The sequence below is a fragment of the Macaca nemestrina genome, chromosome 11 (assembly GCF_043159975.1).
Source record: "Macaca nemestrina isolate mMacNem1 chromosome 11, mMacNem.hap1, whole genome shotgun sequence".
Taxonomy (NCBI): domain Eukaryota; kingdom Metazoa; phylum Chordata; class Mammalia; order Primates; family Cercopithecidae; genus Macaca; species Macaca nemestrina.
In genome coordinates this window covers 79,368,091-79,390,346 of record NC_092135.1, presented here as the reverse complement: position 1 = coordinate 79,390,346, position 22,256 = coordinate 79,368,091, and the positions used below count along the sequence as shown (strand labels likewise).

At 38.7% G+C, this 22,256-nt stretch overlaps 1 protein-coding gene across 1 annotated transcript in view; it reads right to left on the bottom strand.

The window, feature by feature from the left end:
- Positions 1–21,089, bottom strand: part of LOC105499538 (integrin subunit alpha 4) — an 80,425-nt gene extending 59,336 nt beyond the window's left edge. Inside the window, exons 1-5 of the mRNA XM_011772137.3 lie at positions 20,872–21,089; positions 20,408–20,529; positions 3,905–4,011; positions 3,683–3,812; positions 141–208 (exon numbers count right to left, since the gene is read on the bottom strand). Of these exons, the coding sequence (XP_011770439.2) occupies positions 141–208; positions 3,683–3,812; positions 3,905–4,011; positions 20,408–20,529; positions 20,872–21,068 (624 nt within the window). The 5' untranslated portion in view covers positions 21,069–21,089. The remainder of the gene's footprint in view (positions 1–140; positions 209–3,682; positions 3,813–3,904; positions 4,012–20,407; positions 20,530–20,871) is intronic.
- Between the last annotated feature and the right edge of the window lie 1,167 nt (positions 21,090–22,256).

The following is a 22,256-nucleotide window of genomic DNA, read 5'->3' as shown; positions in this document are numbered from 1 at the left end:
ATTAAGTTGTAATACTCAAATTTAAAAGACAGGAAGATGTTGCACAGTTTTTACTTTAAAACATATCAGTCTTCCAAACCATGAGAAGAATTAAGATTCTATATGTTAACATTTATAGCAGCTATTTTTTGAACAATTACCTTTGTGTAAAAACTAGATATTCCAGCTTGACATGATGCAAAATATTCTCCAAATTTTTTCACATAATCTAAAATGAAATATTAAAACAACTCAGAATTATATCTTAAAATAAAGATATAATCTTCATAATTTCTTAAATAAATTCTTACAGAAATGTACTTTAAGGTCTATAGTTTGTACTTTTTAAAAAATAAAAACCAGTAACCTTGATATAATTTAACAAATCCCTTCCATATGAATATTCAAAATATTCCTATAAAATGGCAATTAAAATATCTCCCTCTGCTTCTTCTCATAGGAAGCACACACAGCATATACTCAAAAAAATTTTGTAAAATAAGACAGAGGTAGGATTTATGATTTTGAGTCCATGTTTTCTTTTTACTGTATATATCTAAGGTGTGCAACATCATGTTTGACATATATATACATAGTGAAACAGTTACTACACTTAACATACATATCTCCTCAGTCACCTTTTTTGTGCATTGAGAGTGAAATCTACTCTCTTGGCAAACTTCCAGTGCACAATAATTAACTCCAGTCCTCATGCTGTACATTAGATCTCTAGACTTATTCATCCTACACAAATGCAGCTTTGTATACTTTCACCAACATCTCCCCATCCTAACCCTCTCTCTTCTCACCTTCTTCTCTATGTATTTGACTTTTTTAGATTCCACAGATAAGTGAGATCATACAGTACGTCTTTCTGTGCCTAGCTTATTTCACTTAAAATAACGTCCTTCAGGGTCATCCATGTTGTCACAAAAGTCAGGATTTCCTTTTTTAAAGGCTGAATAATACTCCATTGTATATGTTTATGTATATATGTGTGTATACATACATCTCACAACTCCTTATCCATTCAGTCATCTGTCAATGGACACTAAGGTTGTTTCTGTAACTTGGCTATCGTGAATGCTGCTGCAATGAACATAAAAGCACAGATCTCTTTATGTGGTACTGATTTCATTTCCTTTGGATATATACCCAGAAGAGGGATTGTTAGACCATATGGTAGTTTTATTTTTAATTTGAGTAACTTCTCTACTGTTTTCTATAATGGCTGTACCAATTTACATTCCCGCCAACAGTGTGCAAGGGTTCCATTTTCTCCACATCTTCGCCAACAGTTGTTATCTCTTAACTTTTTTCATAATGACAGTTCTAATAGGTGTGAAGTGATACTTTATCGTGGTTTGTAATTTGCATTTCCTTGATGATAGGTAATGTTGAGCACCTTTTCATCTACGTATTGGCCATTTTGATGCCTTCTTTGGAAAGAAAGTCATTTGTTCTCTTGACTATTTTTTAATCAGGTTATTTGGTTTTTTGCTATCGAGTTGGTGAGATCCTTATATATTTTAAATATTAACCCTTTATCAGAATTATGCAAATATTATCTCCCATTCTACAGACTGTCTCTTCACTCTGTTGATTGTCTCCTTTGCTATACAGGAGCTTTCTAATGTAGTCTCATTTCTTTTTGCTTTTATTGTCTGAGTTTTTGGTATAATTTCCAAAAACTCATTGTCTAATGTCAAGTAGCTTTTCTCTTATGTTTTCCACTAGAAGTTTTGTGGTTTCAGGTATTATGTTTAAGTCTTTAACCCATTTTAGTTGACTTTGGTATATTTGCTAAGATAAAGGTTCAATTTCATTCTTTTGCATGCGTATAGCCAATTTTCCCAAAGGCATTAAAAAAAAAAAAACTTTCAGGTTCAGGGTTCATTTGCAAGTTTGTTGCAACATAAATTGCGTGTTGCGGGGGTTTGGTGTACAGATTATTTCCCCATGCATGTAATAAGCATAGTACCCGATGGGTAGTTTTTTGATTCTCTCCCTCCTCCCATCCTCTACCATCAGGTAGGCCCCAGTGTTTGTGCCTACTTTGTGTCCCTTGTGTCCATATGTACTCAATGTTTAGCTCCCACTTATAAGTGAGAACATGTGGTATTTGGTTTTCTGTTCCTGTGTTAGTTCGCTTAAGGTTATTGACCTCCAGCTCCATCTAAGTTGCTGCAAAGGACATAATCTATTTATGTTTTATGGCTATGTAGTATTCTACAGTGTGTATGTATCATATTTTCTTTATCCTGTCTGACATTGACAGGCATTTAGGTTGACTCCATGTCTTTGCTATTGCTAATACCATTTATTGAAGAGAGTCTCCTTTCTTAGATTTTGCCCAACTGAAAATATAGACTGAATCAAGATCTGCATGGACATAAAGGTCTCTCATTACAAAACCCCATGAATGAACGCTTTTGGAACTTACTAAGGGGGCAAAGCTTTGCTTCTTCCAAAAAACTGATATAAGTAAACTTCTATGAAAATAAGAATTGGAACCACAGCTTCCTTTTGGCTTTGCTAAGCAGAAAACTTAAATAAATTGGTAAGTCATTTATAATGACCACTTATAGTCAGAAGTTTTCATCCCTTTTAAAAATATATATCTTACATGATCCTGTATTTTACAATTGTAGATGTGTTAGGTTTTTGGCATTTTGAGATTTTTACAGTATGTGGCTAGGTATATCTGAGAAAAATAAAAAACTCTACTATGAAAATGTTTTAAAGATAAACTGAAAACTATTAGGTAAAAGAAGATAGCAATCAGAAACCAAGACTGAGTTTTATTGCAACTGAGAATCAATATTCACTTTTTTACCTTTTGGGTATCCAAAGGCAAAATAGGAATATATGTAATATAAGCTGCTTTGTGATGTCACATTCCAGGGAAGAAAGACCCACATCTTATTAGCATCAATAATTGAACTCAAATACCTGGCCAAAGTTTTGCCAACCAGTACAATTTTTCTTTGGGTGCTGAGGGATTTGAGAGTGAGGGTGGTTAGAAAATTAGAAATTTGTATTCATATGTTTCTTAGCTACCTAAAGACACATTGTTGGATTTTAGTTTTGCTGCAGATATCATCTGACATGCTGTTGACATTCACCCCAATTCTGCTCACTTCTGTTATGCCTAGCTCTGTACTTGCTGATGCTACCTATAGCATAGAGTTACCATGAGAAAAATGTTTCAAACTCAAGACACCAATCTCTTGCTGCTTAAAGGAAAACACGTGAATTAGAAAAAAGAGATAGTGAGTGTGAACGAAGGATTTGCTTACACTGATTATTCTTCCTGATTACTCCTGGAAGCTAAAGGTAACAGAAAACCTAAAGTCTTTCTTATTAATCAGACTTCCAATATAATTTCACAATTTAAATGTCCTTTATTTGCTGGATACTAGTCTCACTCACACCAAATTGAAAGTAAATTTAATGCAAAAGTGGATAGTTACCAGCTAGATTTCAGAGTTACTCAAATTGTAGAATTTTTATAGCAAAGTACATTTATGAAAAATAATGCTATTGCAATTAGGTAAAGAAAGAAATTGAGTAGCTAAAAAGAACATAATTACTCAGAAGATCTCCCTCTCTTCTGAACATCTAAACTTGAACATACATTTAAAACACTAAGAGATATTCACTTACTTATCTTTATCTAATTAGTATCAAAATGCTGCCTTACCTTGATAACACGGAGCTATTCTTTTACTCAGTTCTGTTCGTAAATCAGGGGGCATTCCATAGCAACCACCAGTGGGGAGCTTATTTTCATTCTTTATGTAAAATATATTTTTCCATCTATGCCCACAAGTCTGAATAAAATAAAAGTAGACCAAATGATGTGAAAGCTGCACCCAGGATAGCTGATTTCACGATGGATCAGTGGACCAGTTCCAATACCTACCACGATGGATCCATTTTCTCCTGGCTGTCTGGAAAGTGTGACCCCCAACCACTGATTGTCTCTCTCTTCCAAACAAGTCTTTCCACAAGGTTCTCCATTAGGGCTACCTATAGCATTTGAAAATAATTTTATCATCAGTTGTATTGAAAACACTCTACAAAAGCAGATAAAACTGTGCACTCATCCCTAGTATTTTTCCGTTAACTACTTCTCTATCTTATATTCAGTGCACAATGTGAGGATAAATGTGAATTACTCTGTGCCAACATAATTATTCTCTAATACAAGGTGACTTTTGTTGTAGAAATGACCTCCGACTGGTAGCACCATGAAGAGATAGACTCAATCATATAAGAGATAGCTAACAGGACTAGGAGTGGGAAAACCAGTTAAAGCTAATACCAGGTTGTGCAACTACAACCGCTGTGTCTAACGTTTGGAAAAGATTTAGCCATTTATCTAACAATGTAAGCAATATTATCAGAGCACTTTAAAAAATGTTTCTTCTACTGAGATATTAAGAATAGAAAGACTATAAAACATTCTCAGCAATTAAGGTACAATTTATTGGAGCTGGAAGGTGATGATTAAGCATGCGGAAAGTGGAACATAGAATTAGCATACCAATAAAGCCTTGCGTTTATAAGAAACTGCCCTATGTTTACATTTATTGGAATATGACTCATGTTTTCAACAGAGATAAAGTGATTTGGAAAACCAGATTATCTCAGTAGTAAATAAAAAACTTCAATAGACACTTTGGCTAAATGCATGAATAGCCAAACATAAATAAAATACTCATGTACTAGATAGTGCTTCTATACTATATAAGAAGTGGTCTTCACAGTGATCATTTTTTTGTTAGCAAAAATTCTTTGCGTTATAGCTGGGTTCCTATTAAAATCCTATGTTGCCGGGCGCAGTGGCTCAAGCCTGTAATCCCAGCACTTTGGGAGGCCGAGACTGGCGGATCATGAGGTCAGGAGATCGAGACCATCCTGGCTAACCCAGTGAAACCCCGTCTCTACTAATAAATACAAAAAATACAAAAAATTAGCCAGGCATGGTGGCGGGCGCCTGTAGTCCCAGCTAGGCGGGAGGCTGAGGCAGGAGAATGGCGTGAACCCGGGAGGCGGAGCTTGCAGTGAGCTGAGATCCGGCCACTGCACTCCAGCCTGGGCAACAGAGCTAGACTCCATCTCAAAAAAAAATAATAAAAAAAAATAATAATAAAAATAAAATCCTATGTTAAGTAATTTCAAATAAGTTACTTTAGGGGAGAGTAAGATGCAGTATCCTAAGATTCTTTTTGCTGTCTTTATTTTCACCCTCTTTAGTTGGCATATGAAAATTCTATTGCATCTGTTCTTAATTCCTGGCAGTTAAATACATTAGCATCAATTTGATTGGATAAGGATGTGGAACTTGGGTTTGTTAATTTTGAACACTGGTCACTAGGTACCAAGTTTTCATGAATTTATGGTGACCATTCTTCTCTATATCATTGGCACTTTGTCTCCTCCTATAATGTTGACCCCTAAATGTAGTTTCCTGGGCAAACTCAGAACCCTTACAGAGATACAGACAATATTTTTACTTATTTTTTTTGGTACCAATGGGGGTCTCACTATGTTACCCATGCTGGTCTTGAACTCTTGCCTCAAGTGATCCTCTTGCTTTGACCTCCCAAAGTGCTGGGATTACCAGCATAAGCCACCATGCCTGGTAAGGTAATATTTGAGAAGTGAAATTATTTGCACTAAGTCTTCTGGGTAGGAGAGATTTTGTTTAAGGAGTGTGGGAAGATGTTTGTTTATACTTTTGTTTTCTAAAATGTCATTGAGGAAAAACAAAACCTTTAATCACAACTGAAGTGAAGAAAATATTTGAGCCCCTCCTCCAGAGATTCTGCTTCAGCAGGTCCAGGTGAGGCCCTGATTACCCTAGGTCAGCGGTTCCCAATCTTTTTGGCACCGAGGACTGGTTTCATGGAAGACAATTTTTCCATGGGCAGTGGTGAGGGTTGGAATAAAACTGTTCCACCTCAGATCATCTGGCATTAGATTCTCCCAAGGAAAGCACAACCTAGATCCCATGCCTGCGCAGTTCACAACAGGGTCTGCACTCCTACCAGAATCTAATGCCACCACTGATCATCTGACAGAGGCAAAGTTCAGGCAGCAATGCTCACTGATCCACCACTCACCTCCTGCTGTGCAGCTCAGTTCCTACCAGGCCACGGGCCAGTACCCATCCACAGCCCAGGGATTGGGGATCCCTGCCCTAAGTGGTTCTCATGGTCAGGAACACTGTTACTGTGAAATGCAGAGAATGTTTTTCTGGACAGCATACACATAGAATAATGACAACTCCCACTAACTGGTAATGGCTTCCTGGAGAACTAGACTGAAGGGAGGAGGACTAAGACTAGGTCTGGACAAAGAATGCTAGGGCTGAATGGCAATGGTTGCTATTAAATTTGGAAAGGAGCCTTGCTGTGGCTCAAACCTTGATAAAGAATGGTCCAGGTGGACACATAAAGTCTCCGTGTTAAATTGAGAAAGCAAGGGATGAAGACAGAAATGACAGGAAAAGAGAAGGGGAAAACAGGGAAGATGGTAGGAGGAAAAAAAAATTGTGTGTGGGAGATAAGTAAGGTCAGAAACAGGGAGTTGTTATTGTGGCTACCTGATGCCAAATCAATAGAATTTAAAGTAAAACAGAATGACAAACAAGGCATTTTCATTTTCATTATAATACAATTTTCAGTTTTCATTAAAATTGATTTTTTACTGTCAAAAATAGATAACAAATGGTAGATTCAGTCTACACGAAGTTCCTGTTATTTACTACAAGCCACGTTAATAAATACCCTCTGAAAATACTAAAGTTTTTGTGAAGTTATAGTCACTCAGTTAAGACAATTGAGCAAGAGGAAAATCAAGGACGGGAGAGGATGGGGCTCACAAAAACATGGCATGTTTAATAGACACTTTCATTACAATTATATCCAATATTTAGAAACAAATCTATTTTTCTAGACAAAGCCACCCAGAAGATTAAAAACAGACAAATAGTTTCGAACCACAAAATACCATGTAAATAGCTTGATGGAAATGGCCAAAAAATTATGTGCAAAAATAGTGTATTGTTATCTGTTTCTTAGCTGAACTGTTTTGTAAATTTCTAAGTGAAGACTAGACAAACTCTTGCATTATGAACTGTTATCTGTTTAATATTCTGCATTGCCTCCTCCTCGTTTTAGTTTTAGCTCCATCAGGTGGCATCACAATGTCGTCACTGCCCAGGCTCACACTGAGGTTTACACACATCACAAACTACTCACTTTCCCACTTACTAACATCACTTCCCTGAAACTTCTTTCTCTCCATGTGAGTGCCTCTCAGCTCTCTGGGAAAACAGCCACTAAATCATTAGGCTATTTTAAGATGTGTCCCATGTAGTCTCACCAAAGTCCTGGGACTTTAATTCCAGTGTGGCTCATGCCCTTCCCTTCTCCTTACTGTAGGTTAAAAATAACGATTCTTAGAAACAGGTGAAGAAATAGCCCTCCAGAAGCCACAAGAAAGAGATGTTTACCTAAGAATAAATGTGGGAAGTACTTTCCCAGGAAGTCAGTGATGTGGTTCATTCACCCGTGAGCAGAAGAGATTTCAAATAGAAAAACATATGGCAGGTTTGTAAGAGGGAAATTGGTGGGGTGGGGGTCAAAATGCCACTAGATGTAATCTCATATCTGTCACAATGTGGTTCTAAATAATAGTTGCCTTCTAATATATAGATAAAATTTCTGATTCATTAATTTTCAAATATCTCTTATACAGTTGTTAGTTAATCCACTCTTAGATACTGACAGATGACTCTCAACATCAGTACTCAAGGGTTCTCAGACACACAGGATACGATCACTCAGAGGAAATTATGGTAAAATTGATTAATATCCTGTAGGAAGAAGTATTTTCATTTTTGTTAGGGTTAACTACATTTATTTATTTACAATGTTTCTGGCCTACTTCCAAGGCTTAGTAAATAGTGACCTCATTCATCTTGCCCAGGACTGTATCTTTGTCATAATCCCACCACTGACAAACAGCCCAGAAATGGGTGCTGAAATGGAAAGGTCAGTAAATGAAAAACAATTCAAAGCTTCTATTATGGTTTGACTAGGCATCTTCTATTTGTTTGATATATATCTTAATTCAAAACATGTGTAAAAAGAATGAATGCACAGCCAGAAAAAAAGTTCATGAAAATAGTCATGAAACAATGATTCTTCCACAGAAGAAAAACCAATCTTAATAAGTGAGCAAATACATATACTACATTTAGATATGTTTCCCCTTTTCACTTATTAACACTGCTTTAACCATAGAGGCAGCCCCCAACAGCAATGATAATACTGAGGTAACTTTCAAGTACTGGTTACAGGCTAGAATCTGTTCAGAGAACATCCTGTAATTTCCCCTAGTGTTCTGGTTTTTTTCTTAATTTCTGGGACTTTTTCTCTTTTTATTTTTTAGAGAGTGAGGATCTCACTCTGTCACCTAGGTTACAGTGCAGTGGCGTGATCATAGCTCACTACAGCCTCAAACTCCTGGGCTCTTGTAATCCTCCCACTTCAGCCTCCTGTATAGCTGGGGATATAGGTGCCCGCCACCATGCCCAGCTTCTCTTTTCTTTTGTTGTGCCTGCAGAATCTTAGCAGAAGAGGTAAGACCTTCACATGATCAGCTTATGATCATGGCCTTCTCCAAAGCTTTTCTCCCTTAACCTGTGTGATCCTGAGTCCACTCCTTTCCCACTCAGTACTCAGCCTTGGCTGGACATTAGAATCAATGGAAAGGAGTTTGAAACCAGTACCTCCACCTGGGCCCCACTCTTAGAGGCTCAGACTTGACGTGTCTGGGTTAAGAACCAGACATAAGAATTTTTTCAAAGCCCCCCAGGTAGTTGTAGCATATGAATGGGCTTGTGAACAATTGCTCTACGATGTAGCTCAGGGGTTCCCATATTTTGGCTTCCCTGGGTCATACTGGAAGAAGAATTGTTTTAGGCCATACGTAAGGTACACTAACACTAATGATAACTGATGAGCTAAAAAAAAATTGCAAGAAAAATCTCATATTTTAAGAAAGTTTGCGGATTTGTATTGGGCCACATTCAAAGCCATCCTGGACCACATGGACAAGCTTGATGTATTAACAGATGGTTATGCCTTTTCTTGTATTATATTATTTAAAAACCTACTGTTTTAAAAATAAAAGTAATATCTTTTGTTCCCCCTTGTGTTTAGTTACCTATTGAAATAGCAAATGTTAAGCAAATTGTCTTTGGGTAGAAATACAATATTTAGAACTGCCACTAAAGCTAATTCTCATGAATTTCTCTGACAGAACACCATAAATAACCTCAGATTATCTTTATATTTTATCCAAATGTCATGCTGAAGTGATTTATAATCTGGTTTTCAATTCAGTTCATACGTTACTCATCTAAACTCTTAGTAAATCAAATCAGCTCCATAATTGAAAAAGTACTTTACATGGTTTAACATAAAAGAGGTCAGCAGAAATTAACATGCGATAATTTTCCCTGCTTTTAAACAACTAGAATGACTAATTCTTTGCACAGTTGAATGCATTTTTCCACTAGATATTTAAAAAACAAAGCCACATTAAAAACCATCTCCTTTTAAGCCTATCTCTTTCCTATTTTTTTTTTTTTAATTTGGGAAAGAAAATGTAAAAATGCATGCTTACTACTTCAGTTTCTTTCTTCCTACTGATGTGTATCAGCATATATAAATGTGTATATAAATGCAAATAAACAGGAATTTTGATCAAAGAAAAAGTTAGTACAAAGCTAGTTAAGTACATTCTTTACTCCTCCCCCTTTCATTGTTATTCATGTCACCAGTTTTAGTGTCATTGCTCCAAGTGTGACAGGGACTACAGGAGATTAGATATTTGACCTTTTATGTCACCTCCATAAGGGCAGATTGACTTTTGTTGACAGCAGCATTCCCACAGCTCAAGATAGTGCCTTACATGCAGTAGGCAGGAACTTAATATGTACGAGGGAGGGAATTTTGAACTACATTATATCACCACAAAAAAACCCTTTAACTAGAATGTACTACTGCATAATTATCACCAGACTTTCAGGGATCTAAGCTTTGGAGAGGTCTTTTCTCTTTACTATGATTGTTCCCTACTTCTCCTTCCAAAATATTATTTTCTTCAATTTTAAGACAGTAACAGATGGTCTGAAAGGAAACAGTCTCTGAGTTTGAAGATCTTTACAAAGGATAATTTGTGAGTGGGATGACTTAAGACAGAATCAGCTGGGGTCCACAGAAGATGCCTATCTCAGAGGGTTTCTGCAAAGACTGTGGAGTAAATGAGATATGTGTGACGTGCTTGGATGACAGCCTGGCAGAGAAAACATGCAAATGTTAGTTGCTATTGACATCATTATATTAAAGATTAATGTCAGCATATTAAGCTGCACATGCATTGCAGCATACAACCTGGCTCGTAAAATATATGTGGCATATCATTATTGGGGAACTGGAATCATACACATTAACTCATTTTACACCCACAGTAGTAGCAAAGGATGACTGTATTATTAATTCTATTCTACAGAAGAGAAAATTGAGTCTTAAAGGAATCAAATAACTTGCCCAAATCCATAAGTGGAAAAATTAGAATAAAAAATATCTTTGATCTCTAAGTTATTTCACCCTATAGCATAGAACAATAAAACTCTAGAAATATTTCGGACATATAAATTAACTGAAATCTAGTCCACTTTCTGAAGCTTTTAGCTGAAAATATATAAAATATAGCAAATCTGCCTACAGACTGTACAATCAGCTTTCACTTGTTCAAGAAAAAGGTCACTTACTTGTTCCCTATCTTGCCCTGCTTTTTTTCCTCCCTTTAGAATGGTTCTCAGTATTTTGGCATTTCCACTAAAGAAAGAAGAACCAGGGAAAAGGTCAGACTCTAAGGTCTTCTTTCTATACAACTTTTGACAATGGAAGTGAAATACTTTGTGGCTGGGAAAGCCTGGGACTTTCAAATGCAAGTAAATGTCTGCTTTATCTACCTGTGTCATTGTACTGTGACTTCCCCACCAATTCAGACATTTGACTGGGGCTCTCAGTCTGGCTTTCTGGCTACTAAAACAGCATACATCCTTACCTGATCTTTCAAAACTCATGATGTGATGTGATGTTTCAGAAAAGCAGTAAAAGCCCTTACCTTCCACCAACTGCCTTTTTTTTTTTAAGCTGAAGCTCTATTCCATTATAAGACAAATCCTATACATTTCAAACTGTTCCACTCTAAAGTTTTTCCTAAATAAAATAATCCTGAAACATGAATGACCCTTGTTCCAATTCCATGTTTTATAAAGAGTCATTCATTCAAGATATTTTCTATAAAAGCAGTAAAGTATATAATCCCTTCACTCACATAAATTCAGATTAGGAAAAATATGGGATTACAAGTGAGAAAATCAATTCAAACATGACAACATGACAAAATTTACCACTGCAGGGCTATGAGGATGACAGAAAATTTATGCTTGTGTATGCAAGAATGCCTGGCACCTAGTAGGTGGTCAATAAATAAATGATCAATGCCTCTGCTCCTCAGGGTATGTACATTATGGTGCTTTAAACTGAGCCAGCAGAGGGCGCTCACAGTGCTGCAAGAATTGATCAGCGGTCTTCAGCTTTTTAATTCAAATGCCTCCTTAGTTTTTCCTTTTAAGTCCTGATACTTACTAAATCCATTAATAGTAATCCATATAGTATTTGACTATATTAAACTATGTACTCTTTTCACACATCTAGTTACACCTGGTGGCAATGTTTCTAAAAGATAATGATGTTCATGAATTCTACCATAATAAAAATAATTTTGGGTAATGAAAAGTAAAATATCCAAGTTTTAGAGGTGATAAAGGACATAAAAGTATTAAACTTCTAGAACTCTTTTCTTCCAGCTAGCCTAGTGGCAAATAAGAGTCAAAAGAGCAAAACATCAAAGTTAGAAACCAAAGTTAGGTTTTTTATTTTTTTTAATGTGTTTAAATGTCATATTTTCATATTGTCTAATTTTCATATTGTCTAAACAAAACCTGACAATAGCCAATAATCATGCTCAATTTATGTGAGAAACAGTTTATATAATTGTAGGCCTGAAAAAGCCAGTTATTTCAGCTCTCTCTCTCTCTTTATCTTATTCTATTTAGAAAGAGTTCAAGAGGTAAATGTCCCCAGAGAGTAGTGCCAAGCTTTATGGTTGTAATTTTATAAATCTGGGCTGATCCTGAGTCATCATGAGGCCTCAGAACTCTATACAACTATGTCACTTGTGGGTTTGATTTTAGGTTTGGGGTCTCTGCCAGGGACCTTGTTCTCAAACTTCTTCAAAATCCCACAGAAAATGTACACAAGTCTTTTTAATAACTAAAGTCAAAAATGTGCCCCAGCTGATATATTTTGTAAACATAATTTAAACAGGGAAGGTTACTCTCTAATTACTAATACTTATTGCATGCTTACTACATACCACAGTTTTAATACATGCAAAGACAGGTATTAACTCACTTTTCATAACATCCCTATGAAGTAGATTATCATCCCAATTTTGTGGATGAGGAAGCCAAAATAAGGGATGACTAAGCACTTGCCCAAGGTCACGCCACTTGTAAGTGGGGAAGGGAAAGGATTAAAACTCATACTATCAACCACCATCCGATGCTGCCAGACAATTAGTTGTTAGCACTTTTCCATTATTTTCAAATATGGACATTTTGAATAATCCTATACTATTCTGAAACAGCCTATTAAAAGAGCATATTTCAACCTCTAACATTAGAAAACAAGGAAAGAAAATTCTGAACCTCCATGGTTTTCAATTGATCTCTTGGATTTAAAAATTCATTTGAAAAAACATCACACTAATGTGTGGATGCCACTTTGTATATCTTTGAAACAAGAAAATACAAAAATGTAAACAGAAAATACTCCAGGGAAATCTGCTTGGTGGTCAGTATTAAAGTTCTATGCTTGCTTTTGGAATTCACAGGGTAGGATGGCTGAAAAGAAAAAAAAAAAGCAACGAAAGAATTAAAGGAGGTCAGGAAGATAGGAAGGCTTTAAAATATAGTAGAGAAAAAACAGTGAGGAATGTATCATATTATCTCGACCAATGGAGGATCGGAATGAGATGAAGAGTTACAGATACCAAAGGACGTTTCTCTGGGCAGAGTTTAAAGGATAAAATAAGAGGTTATATTGACAATGACTGGCAGACAAAACGATAATAGTCTATTGACTTCTAGAAAACTTTCACAAGAAAACAGACTAGTATTGTGGTGAGGTAGACTTCAAAGGGATTCATAAACAGATGGTACACATTGACCAGCATTTTCTATACAGGGCATAATGTCAAAAGAACATGTCTAATCCACTGTACACAAGAAGTCCCATAAAAGGGGTTTTTAAAACTAAGTCTACAATCTTACTATTTTCTGAACATTTTTGTGAATTATAGTATTTTATGTAGTTTATATAAAAAAGATTTTCTATGATTTTTTAAAATTCTCAGAGGTAAACTGAGAACAAGCACACTGCATTACTGAGCCCAGACCTGTCACCTGTATGTCCACTTCCATATTCTAATTTGATGTTTCCAGCTAATCTTAAAATTAAAAATCCCTGCTTCTAAAGACAGTCATTTTCAAGCTCCTATTTCAGGAGTAGGTGTTACTGTTTGAACTACCTGATATGAGCCTTTGGAACCCAAAGCGGACTTAGATACTTTGGAGTAAGGCTGAAATGTGCAGCAAATCCCAGGGGATTTTGCCCAAATATAAAAAACATGAAAATTATTTCATGTTTATTGAGTCTTTACATGTGCTCTTCAGACACAGTCAGAACTGCGTCCACTACTCAGATTTCACTCCTCCAGGACGCCTTCTCCCATTCATTTCTTCTCATCACTGTGTGCCTGTCTATTGTCATGCTTATTACATTATCTCATAATTATCCATTTACCTGTCTCTCCCTTTATCTCAACTGAGTTATTCAAGGGCTTCAACCATGTCTTATTCAACTGTGTATATCCAATACATAAGTAATAAAATGTATTAATGAAGGAAGAACCCAGTTAAAAGTTATTGATGCTTGCTATCATCTCACTTCTCAACCCTCTGCAGGGGATTCACCATTAAAGCTTGTCTTACCAAGGTTACTAAGGAACTAATTCTCTCTGTATCTAATGAGACCTCATAGTTTCTCACCCCGGTTGATGTCTTGGCAACTTTTACTACTGCCAACCACTCACCTCTTCTCAAAACAGTCTCTTCCTTTAATCAGATTAATGTCACATTGACCTGATTTTTCTTGCTACCTCCTTGGCTTCACCATCTTGGTTTTTGTTTTGTTTTGTTTTTCCCAGTTTCTTTTCTTTTCCAGCGGTTCTCAAGCATGGATGAATACTGGAATCATCTGGGGACCTCTGGAAACTACTGGTGCCCTATAGACTTACCCCAGAGATTTTATTAGTTTGAGGTGGGCCACCAGAACTGTTAAAGCGCTGTATGAGAATTTAAGTTGCAGCCAGACTTGAGCAGCACTATTCTAGCCACTTCTCAAACTGTAGGAATCCTTAGAAATTTGTCATTGGCCATTTGATCTACTTACCCCAGAGAGACGATAATCAAAGCCTTGGAGGTGAATGGGGTTATGTCAATTACTCTTACCTCTGGTTTGCTAGTACAGACCTCTCTACTGTCTACCACACCCATACATGGAACTGATCACTAGATATTTACTTCTATATCTCACAGGAATCTCAAGCCAATGAAACTCATCATTTTGCCAGAAAACTTGCTGGTCTTCCCTTTTTCAGTACATTGCACCATCAACCATGTCACAGCCCAAGTTAGAAACTTCAGTAACATCTTTGGAACCTTCTCACTCAACTCTTGCATTCAGTAATTACCAAGTGCTATCTTCTAAATATCCTCAGAATCTCCATGTTCCTCTCCATTGTTACTGCCAGTGTCCTGGTACAGACACTTGTTATCTGTAGTCTAAATTATAACAAAGTCTTCCTATACCTGTCTCACTGCCTTCAGTCTTGACCCAGTTACTCCAAAGCGTTCACCAACCTGCAACCAGAGAATATGTCAAACACACAAATCTGATCATGTCACGCCCCAGTTTTAAATATCCTAGGGTAAATTCACACTTAGAGTTGTATCAGAAGTAATCCCTGCCTGCCTTTCTAACCTACAGTTTAGTTCACACTCCATAGTGCAACTGTACACATTTTTTAGTTCTTCAAAAGCATCGTGCTCTCAAAGACTTCAGGGTCTTTATACACACAGTTTGCTCTTTCTGGCAAACTTTTCCATAGCCTCTTCTTCTGCCTAACTTCTGGTTATTTTTCAGTTCCCCTACTTGAACACCAATTCCTCAGGAATGCATCCCTTTATTGTCTTACCTAGATTAAATCTCACCATACTTTCCTATAAATAACCTATCTTATAAACTTTAAAGCCCCTGCGACAAGGAGTATGTTTCTTGTGCAGGCCCAGGTTCTGGCCCTTAGGCATTCCTCAATGAACAACGGAATGGATAAATCACCCATGTGTGCAATGGATTTCCACATCTGGCCCTACAACCGTGGCCAAGGGCATCTATTTTCAAGTCATTGGGTATATCACTCGGTGACCAAGTAAACTTAGGGCAAAAACTAACGTGCATTTAGAAAGTCTCATCTCTCAAATTAGGTGGAAACCTCATCCTTTTGGAGATAAAGTTTGGGAAACTGCTGGAAATAAGGAAACTTCTTTCCAGTAACCTGATAGTTTATTAATGAAGCTCTCCGTCTTTTCTACATAATTGTATAACAGCCTTCATTCAGGATGATTTTTCAAAATGACCAATCTGCAATCTCAGCTTCATAAGATACAATTTAAAGCACATTGCAAATGAAAAAATTAAAAGTTATCAAGAAAAAACATATTTGAAGTTTCAACAGTGAGATATTTGCTATTTAATGTTAAGCTAATAACTCCTATGAATCAAGTAGAAGTGAGGATTAGGTAATCATTAGTTTAATAATGCAATGCTAATTAAATTCTTTCAAATAGGTTATATAATATGAACCAGGAGGCTGGCTAAGGTAATAAAATTTCCAGAAAGAAATCTAAATATGGGTAATGGTGACTAACTTGAGATGGGTCTCTTCTGTAAGAAAGAGGCACAGGCAGGCAGCTTGAAGGCCCAATAACTATAGAACACTTAGTCTGGAAAAGAAAGTGAAAGTTCTACTCATTTATGCATAAATACCAGGAAAGTATCTCCTAAAAAGTTAGTGTTATTTTACAGAGGGAACTTAATGTTTCTCTACAGCAGTGCCGTCCAATAGAAATACAATACAAGTCCATTGGAAATTTTAAATTTTATAGTAGCCACATTAAAAAAAATAAAATTTTATTTAACCTGATATTTTATTTAGCCTAATAAATCCAAAATATTATGTAATCAATAATTTTAAAATGTTTGTTTCAATATATAATTAATATCATGAAAATTAATGAGTTGTCTTCTACTAAGTATTCAAAAGCCAGTATGTAATTTACATTACAGCTCTCTCACTGCTGACTAGCCACATTTTGTGTGTTCAAAGCCACTTATGGTTAGTGGATACTATACTGGATAGTGTAATTGTATAACTTTAGACTATTACCCAAATGAGAGTCAGTGTGTGTATAATGCTTTCAGTGGTAACTCCAAAGTAATGAAAGATCTGGAGTGTTTTTCGAATAACCAAATAAAGACCATCTTTTTAGTGTAATTTGATAATCATTTCTATGTTTTATTATGTTCTAATTATTTAAATATTGATAGTCCACAGATGGACTATGCTTAACTATATTAATTGAGTCATTATTTGTGACACCTTAATTTAAGAACCAGCTATGATTAAAGTTTCCTTTAAACAAGCCTGATGATGCAGAGTACCCGGGTGGAAGGTGGACCTGTAGAAATCACCTGGGTCTCCTCAGACATAGTCTTCATGAGCAAGTCTGGGCCCAGACCCTCCTGACAGAGACACGACTTTCCTCTGGTACAAAAGAAGTGAGAGAAGAGATGTCTCGGGGAGTCAGGGAGGTAGGAGGCGGCCAACAATATATATACAGGAAGAAAAGCACCTTGTACTCGCCTAACGTCTCTCACCCTGGGCATTCTAGATAAATGAGCAGGCTCATTTCTGCTTGTGGCACGAATATACCATGGTATGGGACAACTTGTCCACAGAGGGTAGGGTGGGGGAGATATGGACCTCCTCTTTTGAGGGGTGGGGTCTATCTGAATTAACCATTGATCTGAAATTCTACAGAGACTCAAAGACGAGTACATGTGGATATTTTTAATTGCATGGGAGATGGGCGCCATTTGAAGACCCTACACCTTCAGATTCTTGATAGCAAGTAAAGCTATTCCAAAGGAAAGAAGATACCTTACTGACATGGCAATCATAGATCAATCTTTAGTCATTATAACATTTTTTCCTTCAGCCAACAAAATATTTCTCATTGTGTGTCATTTCAACTTCTACCTTTTTTTTTTTTTTTTTTTTTTTTTCGAGACGGAGTCTCTCTCTGTCGCCCAGGCTGGAGGGCAGTGGCACGATCTTGGCTCACTGCAAGCTCCGCCTCCCGGATTCACGCCATTCTCCTGCCTCAGCCTCCCGAGTAGCTGGGACTACAGGCGTCTGCCACCACACCCAGCTAATTTTTTGTTATTTTTAGTAGAGACAGGGTTTCACCGTGCCAGCCAGAATGGTTTCGATCTCCTGACCTCGTGATCCACCCGTCTGGGCCTCCCAAAGTGCTGGGATTACAGGCTTGAGCCACCGCGCCCGGCCTCAACTTCTACCTTTTAATGTATTACCTTTTAATTTTTAAACTTTTGGTTCAGTTTATTAATTGTCCCTATTAACCTCAACCTGCTTATTACAGATAACATACAGATAATAGATTTAAGTAAACAATAAAGAAGAACCGCTATTTTTTGAATGTCTATTATGTGTCAGTACCGAGCTAAGCATTTTCGCAACATTAGAGTCACCCACATTTGAAACAGGACAACTGAAGCTATTTTATACAGAAGATAGCTTTATACACACACACACACACACACATGCACACACACTTCTACAGAAGATGGCTTATCTATATTTACACATACTCTTGAAACTTCTTCATACAAAATAGTGCACAGCCCACAAACCTAATAACCCTAAAATATGTTTATTACCAACGTAATGTTTTCAGTGTTTTATTTCTAGACTGTAGCCTCAATCCCTATTTTATACCTTTAAGCTACCACTGAATTTATTCTGAATAGAAAGAGGCAGTTTCTTTACATGAAGAATAAAAGATATCTGTATTCTTTAGAATGTCACATGAGAAATAACTTCAGTCAACTCTTCAGCAAATACTCAAGGCATTACTATCGCTGTTAATGTTTTAACTCATTGATTGACCAGTAATCTTGTCTTTTTTCCTTTCATCTCAGTAAGTACCCTGTAGATTGGTCAAAATTTGAAAGTTAAAAATATCAGTTTGGCACATTTCTAATCAATTATCTTACTCATAAATCTGGTTAATAAACTTTCCCTCTACTTTTATTCATTCATCCATCCAAAAAAAATCTTCATTTAATTCCTATTACATATCGATCATGTTTACATTTCTCTGAGAACAGTCAACCCCCATGCTACACATGCCCAATTTTTCCCTTCCATGGACAGGCATCATCTTAAATTTAATATATTATGTCATGATGTATCCAATTAAACACAGACATCCAGAAATAGATTCCGTGTCCATCCAGACAGGAAGTAGACACTAAATACCAGTAGTTATAATGTCATGGATCAGGAAACTATGACAGGACAACAGAAATAAAACTGCTCCCTCCTGAGACCTTGCCAAGATCCTCTGGCAGATTAAAGCTGTCAGCTCCACTCCCTAATTCTTCACCCACAACTCTCTCATGCAATGAAAATTATGCTTTGCAAAATCATTCCAAATGTATGGGTCTGTGAATGTTTTATACATTCCTACTGTGATTTCTGGTATTGAGGATGCTTAACAAGAGGCTAGGGCTTATTCTACATGCTACAGACAACTCGTGGACTTTTATAGGTGTTCGAAGTTAAAAGTAAACATTCCATTATGTTTATACTCTATTTGAATTCATTCGAAAGAAAGGAACCAGCTTCGCTGTTTGAAAAAGAGCAAAGACTACTATAAAATGCAAAAGAAGTTAAAGATCGAATAACCAATCCCAAAAGTCCCTTTACAGCAAAGAAATATAAAGTACCAATTTTATTCACCATTTACAGATGACCCACCAGCTCAGCAGGCAACATATTAAACCATTCACTTAATTTTATTTGCATTGAAGATGCATACATGGAAGAAAATGGCTTAGACTTTGGACCCATTCAGACCCTAGTGTGACTTTAGTTCCCACCTATCACTCACTAGCTCATAACTTTTAAAAAGGTATTTCCAACTCTGAGCCACAGTCCTCATACATAAACTAGGAACAATGTCAACCATGACCCAGGGTTGCTTTGAGGGGAAAAAATTAAGCAATATGTATAGCAGTAACATTTTGGAATAAGATAAGTCTTGTTATTTAATATTCGTTCCTCTTTCCCCACTTGTCTGTGTGCAAGAAACTTGTCTGAAACATGAAACTTCTCCCCTCTATCAGTACACATTTTTTCAACTTGTCACAAATCTGAGACATTGAGAAATGACTGCAAAAAGATGGACCCATATAACATGAGAGTTTTGGATGATGGTTTTGGGAGTGGAAAATTATACTACATTAACAATGAAGATGCCAACTTTCCTTTTCTTTTACATTGCATATTCTAAGTAAAACTATCACTTTTTTTCTTTAGACCTTTAGGTTGAACGACGGGATATGGGATCAATTCCAATTGCTATTCCTGATATGCCCTTTAGCCTGTTCTTTAAGAAGGTTGATAGGACAAAGATGGAAATAAAATTCTCAAGTCTTGGCTTAGCTGGATTCTATCCTTAATATGCTGAGACACGCTAAAATGTGCTTTACACACGGAGAGACGGGGGAGAGATGAAAAGAAAGTATCATAAGAAATTTCCCTCTACCATAGTTTTGGTCAGCGTACTGCAATCATTGCCATAAGGAGAAGGGAGAACGATATTAACAGAAAGGGAATCCCTTTTACATTAAGGAGGGAAGATGAGACGGAGTTGAAACTGAAAACTTTAGGCTCTTTAAACGAGAAGTAACAGGCGACTTGAATCTTTCCAGGACTTGCCCTATGGTGGGGTCCACATGGGGGGTCGGGAGGTCACTAACTCCTGGTTCCACACCCAACTCACCCAGCTGGAGCTGTTCGCACGTCCGGCCGGGATTCTTCCCGATCCTGCATCTGTAAATCGCCCCGGGATTGATCACTGAAGCGTTGGCGAGCCAGTTGGCAGTGGGCGCACCCACCACGAGCCTAAAGAGACACGTGCACGTGCGCTCAGACGTGAGCTGTGCTGCCCACTGAGCTCCCTGTCGGAACAGATGTGCAGTCGGCAGCAGGGCAGCTTCCCCACCTCCTCTTCCGCCCACCACCCCCGACTCGAAGCTCCAAGGTCTTGCGCCAGAACGCACCCGGGGTGCTGCCACCCCAAGATAAGTTAGTTTCCCTGGCAGATCTCCAGCGAGCTGGCACTCGCAGCGTTTCCCTCCTGCCTCCTTGGGAGGGAGAAAAGTTTGAACCGGGCAGGGAATCCCTTGGGCGCCGTTCTCACGCCGCTCTGAGCTGCTGAGGGCTCATTGGTCCAACTCTACTCACCATCGGTTCGCCCCGTGGCTGTGCAGCACGACCGAGTAGCCGAACAGCGTGTTGGGGGGGCCCTGGTAAAGCAGCGCGCTCTCAGTGTCCACGTTGTAGGGGCGGCCGGTCGGGACCCCCAGGCACAGCAACAACATCACCGTCTCCCGGAGGGCGGCCCTTCGGGGACCAGGTTCGCGCCTCGCTTCCCAAGCCATGCGCTGTCGGTGGGGAACATTCAACACTAAACGGCCACTACCCCAAAGTTGCACGGGATGCGACGGTTGGCCAACCGGGAAGAACGCCCCAAGAGATGAGGCGCAGCGTGTCCGGCGCCGGCGGGCTACAGGAAAGGAAGGAGGGAGGGAAGAGGAGGGGAAGTCGGCCCACCGCGGGAGGAGCGATTCGGCTGGCCTGGGATGCCGCGCACTCGCTCGCCCCACTCCGGGTTTCTGCTGCTCGCCGGGAGCTTCGGGTTCTCGCGCTGATTCTCCGGGTACGGGCCGCTGGGTGGGGTCCCGGGCGTGGTGCGGAGGCGCAGGGCCGGGCCCCGTCTCCCCTTACGCGCGGCTGCAGGGGGCGCTGGGGAGCCTCGGCTGCGCAGGACGCGCGTCTCGGCCCGACCTCCCAGCCCGCAGAGCGCGGGATGGCTCTGGGCTCAGTAAGAGCGGACCTAGATGGAGCACGGGCTTCCCCTTTTAACAGTAGTTGGGGCCTAGAAGCGGAGCTGTGTGGCCCCAAACCGCGTGCCCCTCGCTGTGACCGCCCAGCCTCTAGCAGGCAGCCCGGCGTGGCCCAAATGCCAGCCACAAACTCGGGGACTGGGACTGCGGCGGGGAGCCGTCCAGTTCTTTGGTTGAGAGTCAAGCACTGTCTTGTTTTTCAGATGTAGGCAACCACTAGATAAATTATCAAGAGCCACAAATTAAAAACAAAACCCCAAAAAACTCGCCGAAGGCTCCTGGGGAACATTTTGGTGACAGAGACGTTATGGCTATTCTCTTCAAGACCCACACTGGGCACCCTTCTATGCCCACTTCCTTCCTCCCCACACTTCCTCTGCACCCCGGGCTGTGCAGCCTGAGCAGGCGAGCAGCAGCCGCTCAGGTTGAATAGCAGGCGGTTATAGGCTGTGGCCGACCCCAACAGAGAGGTTGGGTTAAGGAAGCACTGTGACTTGATTCACTTTAACCGATTCTGATTGCTCCAGCTGGTTCTTGATTATCCCCTTTTCACGCACCCACTCAGTTGCCACGGGACACAGCTGCTATTGGGGTGTAAACTCCAGTGTGGGGTCAGGGTCCTAATGAGCCTCTGAAATGTGCCGGAGACCCATGACGCAACACACCTGAACTGGGTAGTGAGTTTCATTCTAATGCAATCCAGGTGTGCCCTGGATTTTTTTT